The 12,965-nt window shown below is 50.7% G+C and overlaps 6 protein-coding genes across 6 annotated transcripts; 3 read left to right on the top strand and 3 right to left on the bottom strand.

Moving 5' to 3' along the window:
• Positions 1-91: 91 nt before the first annotated feature.
• On the bottom strand, positions 92-4,288 carry LOZ57_004098 (uncharacterized protein; the record flags this gene model as incomplete). The annotated part of the gene is made up of 5 exons (XM_049253144.1): positions 92-700; positions 763-1,392; positions 1,446-1,534; positions 1,585-4,047; positions 4,099-4,288. 5 exons carry the CDS (start codon positions 4,286-4,288, stop codon positions 92-94), a joined length of 3,981 nt encoding a protein of 1,326 aa, XP_049108007.1.
• Positions 4,289-4,724: 436 nt separating this feature from the next.
• Positions 4,725-5,332, top strand: LOZ57_004099 (uncharacterized protein; the record flags this gene model as incomplete). The annotated part of the gene is made up of 2 exons (XM_049253145.1): positions 4,725-4,867; positions 4,930-5,332. The coding sequence occupies 2 exons, from the start codon at positions 4,725-4,727 to the stop codon at positions 5,330-5,332; spliced, it is 546 nt and encodes a 181-aa protein (XP_049108008.1).
• Positions 5,333-5,709: 377 nt separating this feature from the next.
• On the bottom strand, positions 5,710-6,677 carry ROT1 (Reversal of tor2 lethality; the record flags this gene model as incomplete). Its single annotated transcript, XM_049253146.1, has 4 exons — positions 5,710-6,045; positions 6,116-6,294; positions 6,358-6,472; positions 6,558-6,677. The coding sequence occupies 4 exons, from the start codon at positions 6,675-6,677 to the stop codon at positions 5,710-5,712; spliced, it is 750 nt and encodes a 249-aa protein (XP_049108009.1).
• A 745-nt stretch (positions 6,678-7,422) lies between these two features.
• LOZ57_004101 (uncharacterized protein) lies at positions 7,423-8,252 on the top strand (the record flags this gene model as incomplete). Its single annotated transcript, XM_049253147.1, has 3 exons — positions 7,423-7,513; positions 7,573-8,073; positions 8,134-8,252. The coding sequence occupies 3 exons, from the start codon at positions 7,423-7,425 to the stop codon at positions 8,250-8,252; spliced, it is 711 nt and encodes a 236-aa protein (XP_049108010.1).
• Positions 8,253-8,363: 111 nt separating this feature from the next.
• On the bottom strand, positions 8,364-8,769 carry LOZ57_004102 (uncharacterized protein; the record flags this gene model as incomplete). The annotated part of the gene is made up of 3 exons (XM_049253148.1): positions 8,364-8,416; positions 8,485-8,575; positions 8,629-8,769. The coding sequence occupies 3 exons, from the start codon at positions 8,767-8,769 to the stop codon at positions 8,364-8,366; spliced, it is 285 nt and encodes a 94-aa protein (XP_049108011.1).
• A 441-nt stretch (positions 8,770-9,210) lies between these two features.
• On the top strand, positions 9,211-12,605 carry MTR10 (Nuclear import receptor; the record flags this gene model as incomplete). Its single annotated transcript, XM_049253149.1, has 8 exons — positions 9,211-9,342; positions 9,401-9,493; positions 9,544-9,816; positions 9,946-10,036; positions 10,100-11,380; positions 11,442-11,867; positions 11,920-12,450; positions 12,517-12,605. The coding sequence occupies 8 exons, from the start codon at positions 9,211-9,213 to the stop codon at positions 12,603-12,605; spliced, it is 2,916 nt and encodes a 971-aa protein (XP_049108012.1).
• Positions 12,606-12,965: the final 360 nt, after the last annotated feature.

A 12,965-nucleotide genomic window follows, 5' to 3' on the forward strand; every position in this document is an offset into this window, starting at 1 on the left:
AAAGCTGACTAGAACCCGCTTCCGGGAAGGCACTCTATAATCAACATGACCCATGGGGTACTAAATACTCTACTCCGTTAAACAAGCAGAATCACCATAGGGATTGCTCAATTCTCATCCGCAAATCCCTGCTCAACTCCACAATCTCCCTCTCTCCGCCGCTCTGTTGAATCAAAAGTAACAACTCCGATACACGGGTAGCAAGCGCATCGCTACCGAAAACACCACCACCAACTCGAACACTATCTTGATACCACCGTGAGATGACGTAGTTAAGATCGTATGCAATAAACATCCGATTGCGACCTTGAAAGGGAACTTCGTCGTTGTAGAATATCGCCTCTAGTATCGTATAGAGGGTTTCGTGTGCAACATGTAGGTCAAGGAAAAGATCAATTACCCAGGTCTGGGGGCCTACACCAAGCTGACGTTCAAGTGCGTATCTTTCGAGCATCGGTAGAAGAATTGGAACAGGGAAAGAAATGTCCGACATCCTTAAGCGACTAGAAAGGCTTCGGACCTTTTCAATAATAGCTTCGTAGGGCAGAGACATGCCCTTTTCAGATGCATCTTCATGGACATCCTTAATAAGGTTTTCCCATGCGGCCTTGATGTCGGACGTGTTTCGATAGTTTGCGAGATGCATGATCTGTAGGCATATATCGTAGTAACCGCCAGGATCGGCATACATGTTGAACAACTGAAAAAAACAAGGAGAATTAGTAACTTCAGAGTAACAGCTTCCACAGGGCTCAAACTCACATTGCTAAGTTCCATAATTTCGCCGCTCACTTCCTTTAGGACTTCGGCCTTTCGCTCATCGGTTATTCGGCTGTCATCCTTCAAGCGCTGCACTAAATCGTCCTGAACATTTGCAACGTCTAACAGACTCGAAATTTCCTGCTGCAATCTATGACGAGCTGCGCGGGAGGCCTCTTGCGTGGATGCTGAGGCATTGGCACTTGCTTGACCTAGGTATTCAATCCGTTGACTTAAAGGAAGAGAGAATGGGCTCTGTGCAAGTTGTAGCTGAACAGCAGCAGCGTCGTAAAATTTGCCAGACTGTCCGTAATACTTCCACAGCAAGTCAGCGTGGAAGATGTCTTCGGCTGACTTTCTCTTCAGATATGTAGCCACGAATGGGCTATTGAGGTGAAGCAGTCTGTCGCTCCAGCCTCGTTCAAGATACCAATCATAAAGGCTCGTAAGGAAGACCTCATCTTGTGAATTCGTAATGACATCGTACGCCTCATTTTTTCTTCTTGTTATAGCCGTATATTGTCCGTCGACCACTTCCGGTTCTTGGCTTGTGAGATCGTCAACAGCCGCAATGACAATATAAATTAGATCATAACATTGTTGTCGAATCTCAAAGCTCGCCTGGCGAGGATCCTGCACGGCTGTTCAGCCACTATGAGATAGAATGGAATTTATGGGTGTCTTACCTGGGCAGGCCGGCCATCCATTAACCATGATAGTGCACGGTTTGCTTTATCAGAATCGGCTGCAACACTTAAGCAAAGTTGAATAGCGCCTAGAATAATCAGAATCCTCTTGTACACGAAATGTACTATATCAACTTACCGGCAAAAAACTGGTTTAGCGTGTACTGCTCAACGGCAGCTTTAAGGTAGTCCATTGGCAACGTCTCTGACACTTGCATAAATAAATTTAAGCTTTCATTCAGCAAGTTCCTCCCAAATTCAGAATTAACACCAGCCTCCGTCGCCCGCTTCAGCTGTTCCTGGCCTTTGAAAATAAGAACATCCTCCGCACTGCAGAAAGACCCGCAACGCCGTCGAAGGGCTTCTGCAACGGTTTCAACATTTGAACCTTTCGCAATATTGCGATTTACAATAGCCTTGACGAGTTCTTTAGCGATATCGTGCCCTGAAGGACTGCTGAAGAGTTGTTCGAACGTCAAAGTCATGAATTTGGATTTCGAAGCTTCGGGTAATAAGGCTACAATCTCTTCCATGCGTTCGTCGAACAAAACGAGGATGAACGAAATACCCTCAATAGTATGAGTAATAAGTTGAACCAGTGAGTGCAATGCGCGGTGTTCTGCCTGTAGAGCAATTTCATCTTGCTTTGTCGCTGCCCTGGATAGGGCTTCGGGGCCGCTTAAACCTTCAATGAACGTCTTATTTGTACGGAAAAAGTCTTGCAAGGCCGAGAGATCTCGTTGTATCGAATGTAACTTAGATGTGTTGACGGATGGGATAATGGCGACACCGCCAGCTGGTGTGCGGTCTTGCTTCACGATCACGGTTTTCCAAATCGACCTCAAAAGCCTTGAGGTATAAAGTGCAATACCTGCATGTCGCGGTGATGGCAAAACGGCTTCGATTGCGAAATTGGACCCATCAGTAACCGTGTTTTCGTCCAGAGAGGGCCTCCCGCCGAACTCGATGAACACCTTTCTGGCAAACTCCAACACATCCGGGTCATTTATCTTAGACAAGCGAGAGTCATGCGAAAGCTCGACGCCTTGGCCACAAGTTACGGCTAACGCAGTAGCAAGAACTTCACTTCGGCCATAAAGTTTGATAAGGGTCTTCACTTGATTCTCCAATCCCTCCTCCCCTCCAGCGGTACGGACGAGAGAAGCGAATATGTCAACAAGCCTTCTTCTGCGAATCACATGAACTCCCGTATTTGTGAGGATGGCAATTTCGGTGGCAGGCTTGTCAAACTGAATCGCAAGCTCGTTTCCAAAGCCAGGTGCCCCTTGGGCTGCAAAACCCGGCGTACTGAGCCCTATATCTTCTGCACGGCTGCCCAGGGTGAGCCAAAGACCGGTTTCATCCGTTTTCATCGGAAGAGACGTATCCTGAGGGCGAGCAATCCGTCCAGAGTCCGGTGTAGATATGAAAAGCGTATCTCCACGGTTGGGGGGTTCCTTTTCAGCGAAACAGAAGAAGTAGCCGGGGGGGAAACGCTGTGCGGATCGAGTAGGGTTCAATGATTGGATTGGAAATCTACCACGAGACATTGGATATTTGGATCCTGACATAGGAGAATTCCCTTGTGCCGCCGGCTGGGCGCTTGTCGTGTCGGGTGGCGGGGTCCGTATGTGTTGCGCTTGCATACTTGTAGGAGCATTCGTTGCACTAGGAGTCGGTGACCAACTATAAGAACCAGTGGCACTTAAATAAATTCTATAGCCAGTCGCCGTTGTGGCCATCAGGTGGTATCTTGAAGCTTCTTCAGCCAGAATTGGACTAATCGAGACAATCTTAACTCGAGCATTGAGCGTTTCATTGGAACCAATGATGTGACCAATGTTGGAGTAAATATCAACAGCATGTTTCGTAATGGCGAGTGACATGGCATCGTCTTGCTTCATATGAAATACGCGTATGGACGAGTTAGATGAAAGGGTGTACAGAAGACTTCTGCTATCATCGACCACCATCTGCTCAACAAATGTCTGGCTCTTGGGCGTGAGTGCAAATTGAGGAGCAAAAGCTGCAAAGCTTTTTGTCGTATGGTTCACTTTAGTACATCTCCCTTGGAACCAACGCTCCTCTTGTTGATATTTCAGCTCGTACACATCGTTGTCTGTCGAACCGGCGAAGAAGATTCTGCCCGTCGAGTCTGACGACGTGATAACATTAATATCTAGCCCTCGAACAGTAACCGACATTCCAGTTTGGTAAAGAGAAACGATCTTTGAGCCACCACTGATTTCACAGCTCAGGCCAAGGATCATGACATCCGCTGTAGTTGCGATAATAAGAATATGTGTTATAGACGGCAGAAATACACCCTTCCGCGGTCGAGCGAGTTTCACAGTATTAATGCTATTAGGCTGGTCTTCAAACCCAATTAATTGCGGGTTTGGATGCGTGTAGTCCCAGAGATAAAGGGAATTATCGATCGTCACCCAGGCATGGTTCAACTCTGCGAAGAGGCCCATGCTCGTCGAAACTTGAGCACGATTGTACTGCTCAAATATTTGATCCGGAATATCATACATCTTTATTTTTTGGAAGGGCGCCCATGATTGAGAGGTAGGTAAGTCGTATTCTGAGGTATATCCGGCTGCGACACGTCAGTCGCCATTGAGATAGCAGAGGGATAAAGCCGACTTACCAGGGAGAAAACTATCTAGGTCAGGGTATCGCGCATCCTGCGCCAGAGCATCGTCTATTGTGCGCGCTCCTCGTTCTCGCGGACTCATCGTATCGGCTTTGCCTTTCACACTCGAAGCAATCGCCTTGTTGTCAATGGTCTGGGCGAGAGGATTGTCTGCGGACGGAGGTCTAGCGCTCGCGGCCGACATTGGCCTGCTTTGGAAAAGAGATCCATTGGAAAAGGACGGGGCTGGCGTTTGGAAATATGTGCCTGGCACCGGCCGAGCTGGGGTGAGAGGCGGAAAGCTCATAGTTCGGAGGTCCCAGCAGGGCGACTCCCCAAGTTAAGATAGACGAAGCACCTCCAGCGTGGTAGATAGGAACGGGGAGGAAATATCGGTGGCTGAGTGGCTGGCACGTCTAGCTTCGAGGCCAATGGGGCTGGTTGAGTCCCTTATATGGAGAACCACGCGCTCGCATTATTAGCCGCAAGAAGGTGAAGCATTGAAGAGAAACAATTTTGCGCACAGACCAGACTGGCTGCTTGGAACACCAACAAAGTACGGCAGAGCTGCAGGCACAAGACCTCTCTGGCGCCCACAACACCGTATTCCTAACGCATATTCAGACTTAAATACACTCGCAATGTTCAGGCTACGCAGATTCCAGGCTCGATGCTTGTGGCAAGCTCCATGCCGCTACAATTCCACTGCGCCTATCACACCTCCTCTGCTTGCTTCGTTACGGGGAGACCTGAAAACTGCTATGAAAGCTCGAGACACTGTTAGGTTGTCCAATTCTTTCTCTGTTCTACTTTTCGTCAAGCTAACTTGGGCGCGCAATGGTTCAGACTTGATGTATTACGAGCAATCATCGCAGAAGTCAACAATGCCGCCAAGACTCAGTCTCCAATTCAAACAGACCTCCAATTACTCGCTCTCATTCGCAAGCGGTCTACGTCCCTCGAGGCAGCTAGCGAGGAGTTTGTTAAAGCTGGCAGAAGCGACTTAAAGGTGCGAAATGATGCAGAAATCAGCGTGCTTGCGGAATACGCAGGACAGGTATCTACCATGAGTCCCGATGAGATACAGTCCGCGGTCTCTCAGACCATAGAACAACTCAAAAGCCAGGGAAAGAAATTTGATATTGGCACAGTTATGAGGACTGCTTTTGCCCCGGGAGGGCCGTTACATGAAAAGCCCGCAGAGAAGTCGATCGTCTCAAAAATGGCAGCCCAAGCGATCTCTGCATGAAAAGATAGACAAAACAAAGAATTGAGAGAAGTCACTTTTGTAGTGCCTTGCCATTACTGGAATATTCTTGTACGGCTTTTATATGTATAGTATGTAACACATTAACGGATCTCCCGACTCCAAGAATAGCTATCACTCGTATAAAAATGTTAAACCCCTGGTGATTCATTCACTGGTCATAAGTGACAAGATCTATGAAATAAACGCACATATCCCAGCAAAACTATCCATCGAGTCAACCATGGCGGATCATTTCGATTCACCTGATAATTATGTCATTTTCTGAATACCGTGCCTTAAAACTCCGTTGTGGTCTTCCCAACGCCAATACACGCCAACATGTACGCTAAGTACTAAGAACGAAACCATATCCTACCCTAACGCAACCAAAAGCCAGCGGAGTAAAGGAATGCAGCTCCCCCAGAGGCAGTCATGATGATACCAGCCCATAACCAGTTCTCAGGTTTACGGAGTCCAGTAGGCTCGGAAAATGAACGTTTATCGTGGGTGAGAGGGTGATCGTTGCCGTAGAAAAAGCTGCGTTTAGCCCTTCTCCCTGTTGGGGTGGCTGTGACGACTGGGTTCAATGTTTGCGTGGGTAGCATTTGCGGAGGTTCGTGAACGAGGAACATTGGATTCATCGGAGATCCATCATGCTTGTAGAGATTTAGGCGTCTCACATTGTGAAAGCGGTCGGTCTGCGGTTCGAATCGCTGAGAGAAATAATCAGTGACTGCCAGCTTCTGTGAAGGTTTGAGAAATAAAACGGAACGACGATAATACCTTGAACGTCTCCGTCTGGTTAAATCTAAAGTACTCAGAATTCTTGCCTTTGCAGGGATTCGAAATAAGCTGGCGACCATCCACCGCGATTGGAGTCAAGATGAGGGATCCGTCGGCCTCGACGCTGTATGTTCCATGTTGAAATAGCATGAAGCCAGCAACACATGCCGGTGCACTCGCTGGGTACCATAATCTGTCAGTATATTCTTGGCTTAGGGGCTGAAGAGGAGCTGGCGACTAACGATTCGACAACGCGCGGTAGTGCGCTTCTTCAAAATATCCATCGGCAGTGAAGGAGTATGATATTCCCGTATTCGCTGGCTCGATGAATCTGTCTCTAATCGGATCGTAGAACCCCTAAGGTGGATATTAGTTGGCAGTAAAGAGATCGAAGGCCGCTGCAGGGGGGCGCAGCGCTTCACTCAGCCAAAACAGAACGTACCGGACCGGTGATCACTTGTTTCGATTTCGTGGACCAGGTGCCAACAAGCCTGGGATCCAGCGCCGCATAGGCTGCCGTGACATAGGAGGAACAAACGAGGCCAGCAAGAAACAACATCATTGCGGCTTAGTCGTTTGTGCTGCGGCGGCAGAAGAAGGGATTGAGGTTGTGGCAAGGAAAGTTCAGTAAAGGATCTTGCTCGTCATACGCGTTCTTGGGAGGCCACACATTGCTTGGCCCCATGACCAAACAGCACGCTCCAGCATCTACCCCATGCAGGGCACTTTACAAACACATTCATTGTTGTGTCTACGCAGCGTGCAAAGATCGGTAACTCTTCTAAATTTTTTCTACCGCATAGGGCTTACCGTTTGCCAATCATCTCGCGATATCGGGAGCCAAGGAGCCCGCAGCTGTCTAGGCCCGTGTTTTCAATGGCGCACGCCAACCAAACTCAACGATCCATACTCCGTATACGCCGTATAGGGCATAGTATGTCGAACCAGGCCAGGAAGGGGAGGTGCATCGAGTAGCATCGTAGCTGTGCTTGTGACTCTCTCGCCAGCATTTCATCTATAGAAGGGTGACTTACATATACGGTGTATGTAACTAAACCTTTACCCTGCGCAGGGAAGATATTGGGTAGCCGGACAACCAAGACCGCTACTAGCCTCAAGAGGTACCGTTTGTATCGTCGCTAAAGAAAGCTTTTTCGGCCCGAAGGCGTCAAAAAGCAAAAGGACCGTAGGGCCTTAACGCTCGAAGCGTGTCAGTGACCAGCTATCGCCTTTGCTGGTCTCAATAGGACTCCGTATTGTCATCTGAACCGAAGCTGCAGAAAACGACATACCCCCCACAAGACGCCATGGCGGGCGTGCAAGCTGCTAAGAGAGAGCTGCGCAGCAAGATCAAAACCGTCTTGTCTGGTCTCTCAGCAGAGGCTATCAATAGGCAATGTCAGGCAGCGCTATCCGGAATCTATGGTCAAAGGTGTCATGCTGATACGGTCTGACAGCTTCTACGATAACAAAAGGCCTTTTGTCGTTACCAGAATATCAGGCAGCCAAACGCCTCAGCGTATATCTCGCAATGCCGTCTGGAGAGGCTCAGACGGCAGAGGTCGTTCGAGACGCATTCAAACAGGGAAAACAGGTGTTCGTGCCGTATATATATCGGCTGAGCACTGCTGCTCCACATGAGAGAGCGTCCATAATGGAGATGCTTGCGCTTCATTCGATCGAAGATTACGAGTCTCTACAGCCGGATAAATGGGGGATCCCATCGCTAGATGGGAGCACGCTCGCCACAAGAGAAAATTGCCTGGGGGGACATGGACTTCTTGGCCGCTCGCCCCCGCCAGGAGAAGCAAAAGACTCTGCTTTGGATTTAATAGTTGTGCCTGGTTTAGGTTTTGATGAAGACTTCGGAAGGCTTGGTCATGGTAGAGGGTATTATGATCATTTCATAGTGAAACTCCGCCACGAGCAGGGCGGCGCAGGCCGAAAGCCTTACCTTGGTAAGACTCTTGCTAGTTTTTTTTTAAACGATTCCAGGTAGCTGACAGAACTCATTAAAGCCGCTCTTACTCTTCAAGAGCAACTGCTTCCTTCATCAGAACGCGTCCCAGTTGCAGAGCATGACTACCCAATGGACGCGCTTGTCGTGGGCGATGGGAGGACGCTGAAGCGGGCATAAAATGTGATTTAATCCTCCCATCTCCCCTTCCTCTGACAATCTCTCAATTTAACACATAAATATAGCCAGCGGAAACGCCAAATGCATAAATAGCACCCCATCATTGCGATATCATTGTAAAGCTTGTATCAAAGAAACGTTGTCGCCCTTGAGCAGAATTTGGCCTGTAGATTCATTAGAGCGAGACAGTGACAAAACATTGAGAGCTAGGAGAGCGGTAGGAATATCATACCCAGTTGTCTCCTTTTCTCCGCTTGGTCTTTCGTCGCCAATGTGACCTCGACTGCATCGTCGATCACGAGGTTCATGAACTCATCGAAACCCTGGGAATTATAGCGGTTAGCGAAGCCAAAGGTAGCGGTGGACGGCGACGAACGCGTATCTTCCCCTCTATCCGCACGGCAAGCTGCTCATACAGCCATATGACAACCGTAGACCTCTGCTGTAGGAGCTTAAAGATAAAGTGAATGGGCTGCAGGAGGGTTTTGGCGGGCCCGCGCTGACCTCTGCCAGCCATGGTTAATCGAGCGAGGGGGAGGGGAGCAGTTAATATGCTCAATGGAGACAGTCAAGGCCGTTGGAACGAGCAGATAAGGATAGCGCGGCGTGGGTAGGCGAGGAGAGTGGGCGAGGGCGCGAGTTGGTGAGAGTCTTGGTCGGTGTTGTGGCTCGAACTTTTTGGGGAAGCTCGCTCGCCAACCTAGTTTGCTTGCTTGCTCCCGTCGTCAATGCATTTTCCTCGCAATCCAAGTGGTGGGACAACACGATCAACGAAGCGCCGCGGCCCCCGATGACAGTTTCAGGCACTATACCCTCTTACAACTGATCTCACTATTCGCTTTCTTCATGATCACTTTTGCCGCCGCGTTGGTTTGCTCAGCGTCGGCAGTCACCCCGCTCCTCTAAAACTTTCCGGTGCTCTTCCACTCTCTCAATCACGCCCACCGCTCGACACACCATGGCAACCAAAGGCAGCGCTCCGGTGCAGGAGTTTGCTCCTGTGCTGGCGGCGCTGGCGACGATGCAAGGAAACGCATCGCGTCAGGAAAAGAACCACGCCCACGAGTTCCTGGAGCACTTTCAGAAATCAGTGAGATATCCTGCGACTACCCCTCCCTGAGCTTGACCTGACAGGTTTGGCTGCCTAGGCGGAAGCCTGGACCACAACGCATGCGATCCTCCAGTCCCCAGACTTGCCGATTGAGTCGAAGTTGTTTGCCGCCACGACGTTAAAGGGAAAGGTGCGTGACCGTTTCTAAACGTCCTCAAGACGTACTAAATTTTTTTATAGATCATATACGACCTCCACCAATTACCTGAATCGTCCCTACCAGCCCTGAGGAGCTCTATTCTCACGCTCTTGACGTCGTTCAAGTCGGGCCCGCGGCCCATACAGACACAGCTATGCGTTTGCCTGGCCAGCCTGGCGGTGCAGATGATAACCTGGAAAGACGTGCTTCCCACGGTTGGGTCAGCCCTGGGCAACGATGCTGGAGATTGTGTTCTGGAGTTTCTCAAAATTCTTCCCGAGGAGGTTACGGAAGGACGAAAAATCAACCTGACTGTATGTTCGGCCGAGTCACCATCTATGTCCAAAAAAAATCCATCTTCGCGTTTGCGCAACCCCAGCATTCAGCAGCGGTACTGTTTTGCGGCCAGAGACTAGAATCTAATCCATCATCATGACCCCTAGGAAGAGGACCTATCGTCTAGAACGAAGGAGTTGTTGGAAGATAATGCGGAACAAGTGTTGACCCTTCTTACCCAATACTCACAATCATCGCGTACGTACATCTCTGGGAAGGATACTCTTTAGGCTACGTGCTGACCAAATGTGCTTTATTTAGCCGCCGCTGCCACCAACCCACACCTGCTGGAATGCATTACTTCCTGGATGCGTGAAATACCTGCCTCGCGCGTTGTCGCCTCGCCTTTATTAGGGGTGATTACAAAAGCACTTTCGGAAACAAGATCCTTCGATTCAGCTGTGGAATGTATGTGCGCCATATACAGGGACACCCTTGAAGTTGACGATTCGATGCCTGTCATCCAGGCGGTTTACCCTCACTTGATAGCGTTAAGGCCTATGATTCGCCAAGCAGCAGAGGACGAGGACGTCGAAATGCTGCGAGGTATCACCAGGTTATTTGCAGAGGCCGCAGAAGCCTGGGTGGTTCTCATTGCCCGTCTGCCAAACGAATTCCGCAGCTTGGTTGAGGCGGTGCTGGAATGCTGCGCGGTCGACAAAGAACGAGATGCTATTTCCATTACGTTTGTTTTCTGGTACGAACTGAAGCAATACTTAACTCTGGATAGATATGCGAGCGCCAAAACGGCCCTCTCCGACGTGTACTCGAAGTTAGTGGACATCATGGTTAAACACCTGGAGTTTCCGGTCCCGGACAGCGACAGTGGAGATTTGTTTGATGGAGATCGAGAGCAAGAAGAAAAATTCAGAGAGTTCCGCCACGCGATGGGCGATGTGCTGAAAGACTGCTGTGCTGTCATTGGGGCTTCGGAGTGTCTAGGGAAGTCGTATAGTCTGATACAGGCCTGGGTCGCGAAATACGCAACGCAAGCCAGCCACAATCACGTACCTCATTGGCAGGAACTGGAGGCTCCGCTGTTCAGCATGAGGGCCATGGGAGGCATGGTGGACCCTGAAGAAAGCTCCGTCCTCCCACAGATTATTCCCCTTATTGTTCAGATACCAGATCAAGAAAAGGTCCGCTTCCAGGCTATCATGGCTCTTGGAAGATATACGGAGTGGACAGCGCAGCACCCCGAGACGCTGGAGGCGCAGCTCAACTATGTTATCTCTGGCTTCCAGCATAAGTCGTTGGAGGTGGTACAGGCCGCTGCGCTGGCTTTCAAGTTCCTAGGAACCGATTGCCAGAAGCTATTGGGGGGGCATATCCCTCAGCTCCATACGTTCTATGAGTCGGTGATTGACAATTTGAAACCTTCGAGTCAGGAAGAGGTCACGGAGGGCGTGGCGGCAGTTGTTGCGGTCCAGCCGGTTGAGAAGATATACGAAACGCTGAAATTGTTCTGCGATCCGCTCATGAGGAGAATCATGAACCTAGCTAATAACGCAAAAGATGAGGATGGCCAGAAAGCAGTCGCTGGTAAGATAATTTTAGTTATTCATATATTCTGCAGTACGGCTAGCTGACATTGTGATTATAGACCACCTTCAGCTTATCACGATATTCATCCAAAACGTCTCCCCCTATGTCAGCCCCAATACACCGAACCCCGGGGTGCGATACTGCGAAGAAATTCTGCCGGTGCTAAGCACGATCGTCATGAACTTCACAGGATCCACACCCATCCTGGAACGGGTCTGCCGGTGCTGGCGATACATGATTATATCGTACCGCAACGCCATGATCCCACTGCTCCCCAATTTAGCGCAGAGTATCTCGGCTGGATTCCAGGCGTCCAGAGAAGGATGCTTCCTGTGGGCCACGGATGCAGTGGTTCGCGAATTCTCAGCTGGAGCGGAGTACGTGGACCAGCAGACCAGCGACGCAGTGTTCCAGTTCTTCGAGCAGCAAGTCGTACAGTTCCTCCGCATTCTGAATGACCTGCCGCCGAATCATCTGCCCGACAGTAAGTCTCTGTCCCAACCCGCTGGATTTCTTGGCTGACACAGGCATTGCAGTGATCGAGGACTTCTTCCGGCTTCTAACAGACGCAGTGCGGTTCTTCCCCAAAAGCACACTAACGTCAGAGCTCGCGCAGCCGATCTTCTCGGCGGCGCTCAGCGCACTCACGCTCGAGCAGCGCGACCCGCTGACGGCGACGCTGCACTACGTGCGCGACGTGCTGAGCTTCGGGTTCGAGCAGGCGGCGGTGTCAGAGTTCACGGGGCCGAACGGCGAGCGGCCCAGCACGGCGCCGGAGGTGCGGGCGGCGGTCACGCAGCTGATGCAGACGCAGGGCGCGCCGCTGGTGCAGCGGGTCATGACGGGCATGATGTTCTCGTTCCCCGCGGAGTGTTTCCCGGACGCGTCGGGCGTGCTGATGGCGCTGTTCGAGCTGCTGCCGGCGCAGACGGCGAACGCGGTGGGTGCGACGGTGCAGCTGCTGCCGGCGGGCACGCTCAAGGCGGCCGAGGGCGAGCGGCTGCTGAAGAGCCTGACGGAGCGTGTGCGGGCGGGCGACCATCGCCGGATCCGTGCGCTGCTGCAGGGTATGTACATGTCTCTTTCGTGTTGCTGGTGGTGGTGGTGATACGATACTGATCGATGATTGATAGACTTTACGAATTCGTACCGCCGACGGAATGTGGCGCCGCGGGAAGGACTGGGGAAGCTGGAGGCAGCGCGATTCCGGTTTACGGGGTGAGCATGCGGGGGGGGGGGGGGTTCGTACTTTGTTCCATCAGAGACTGGTAGTTTATCCCTTCATACATTATCCCCTCCCCAGAAAAGAAGCAAAAGAAGATGTATTCAGCCATTTTATGCGACGCTTTGCAAACCAATCGACAACAAATGAAATGTCATGATATTCCCCCTTTGACTCCCGTGTTTGCACGGAATAATTCAATCAGAATAATCCTAGTTACTCTAACGCAGCCCATGCATCTCCATCCGAAGCACGCGTAGAACCAACCCACTCCTCCGCACACCACCGCCACGGCGCGCTCTCCCAAGGTGCGAGCTGCGTATCCTCCTCGTCGTCGTTAACGGCTAGCAATCACGGTCA

The sequence above is a fragment of the Ophidiomyces ophidiicola genome (assembly GCF_022830035.1).
Source record: "Ophidiomyces ophidiicola strain CBS 122913 chromosome Unknown scaffold_15, whole genome shotgun sequence".
Lineage (NCBI taxonomy): Eukaryota > Fungi > Ascomycota > Eurotiomycetes > Onygenales > Onygenaceae > Ophidiomyces > Ophidiomyces ophidiicola.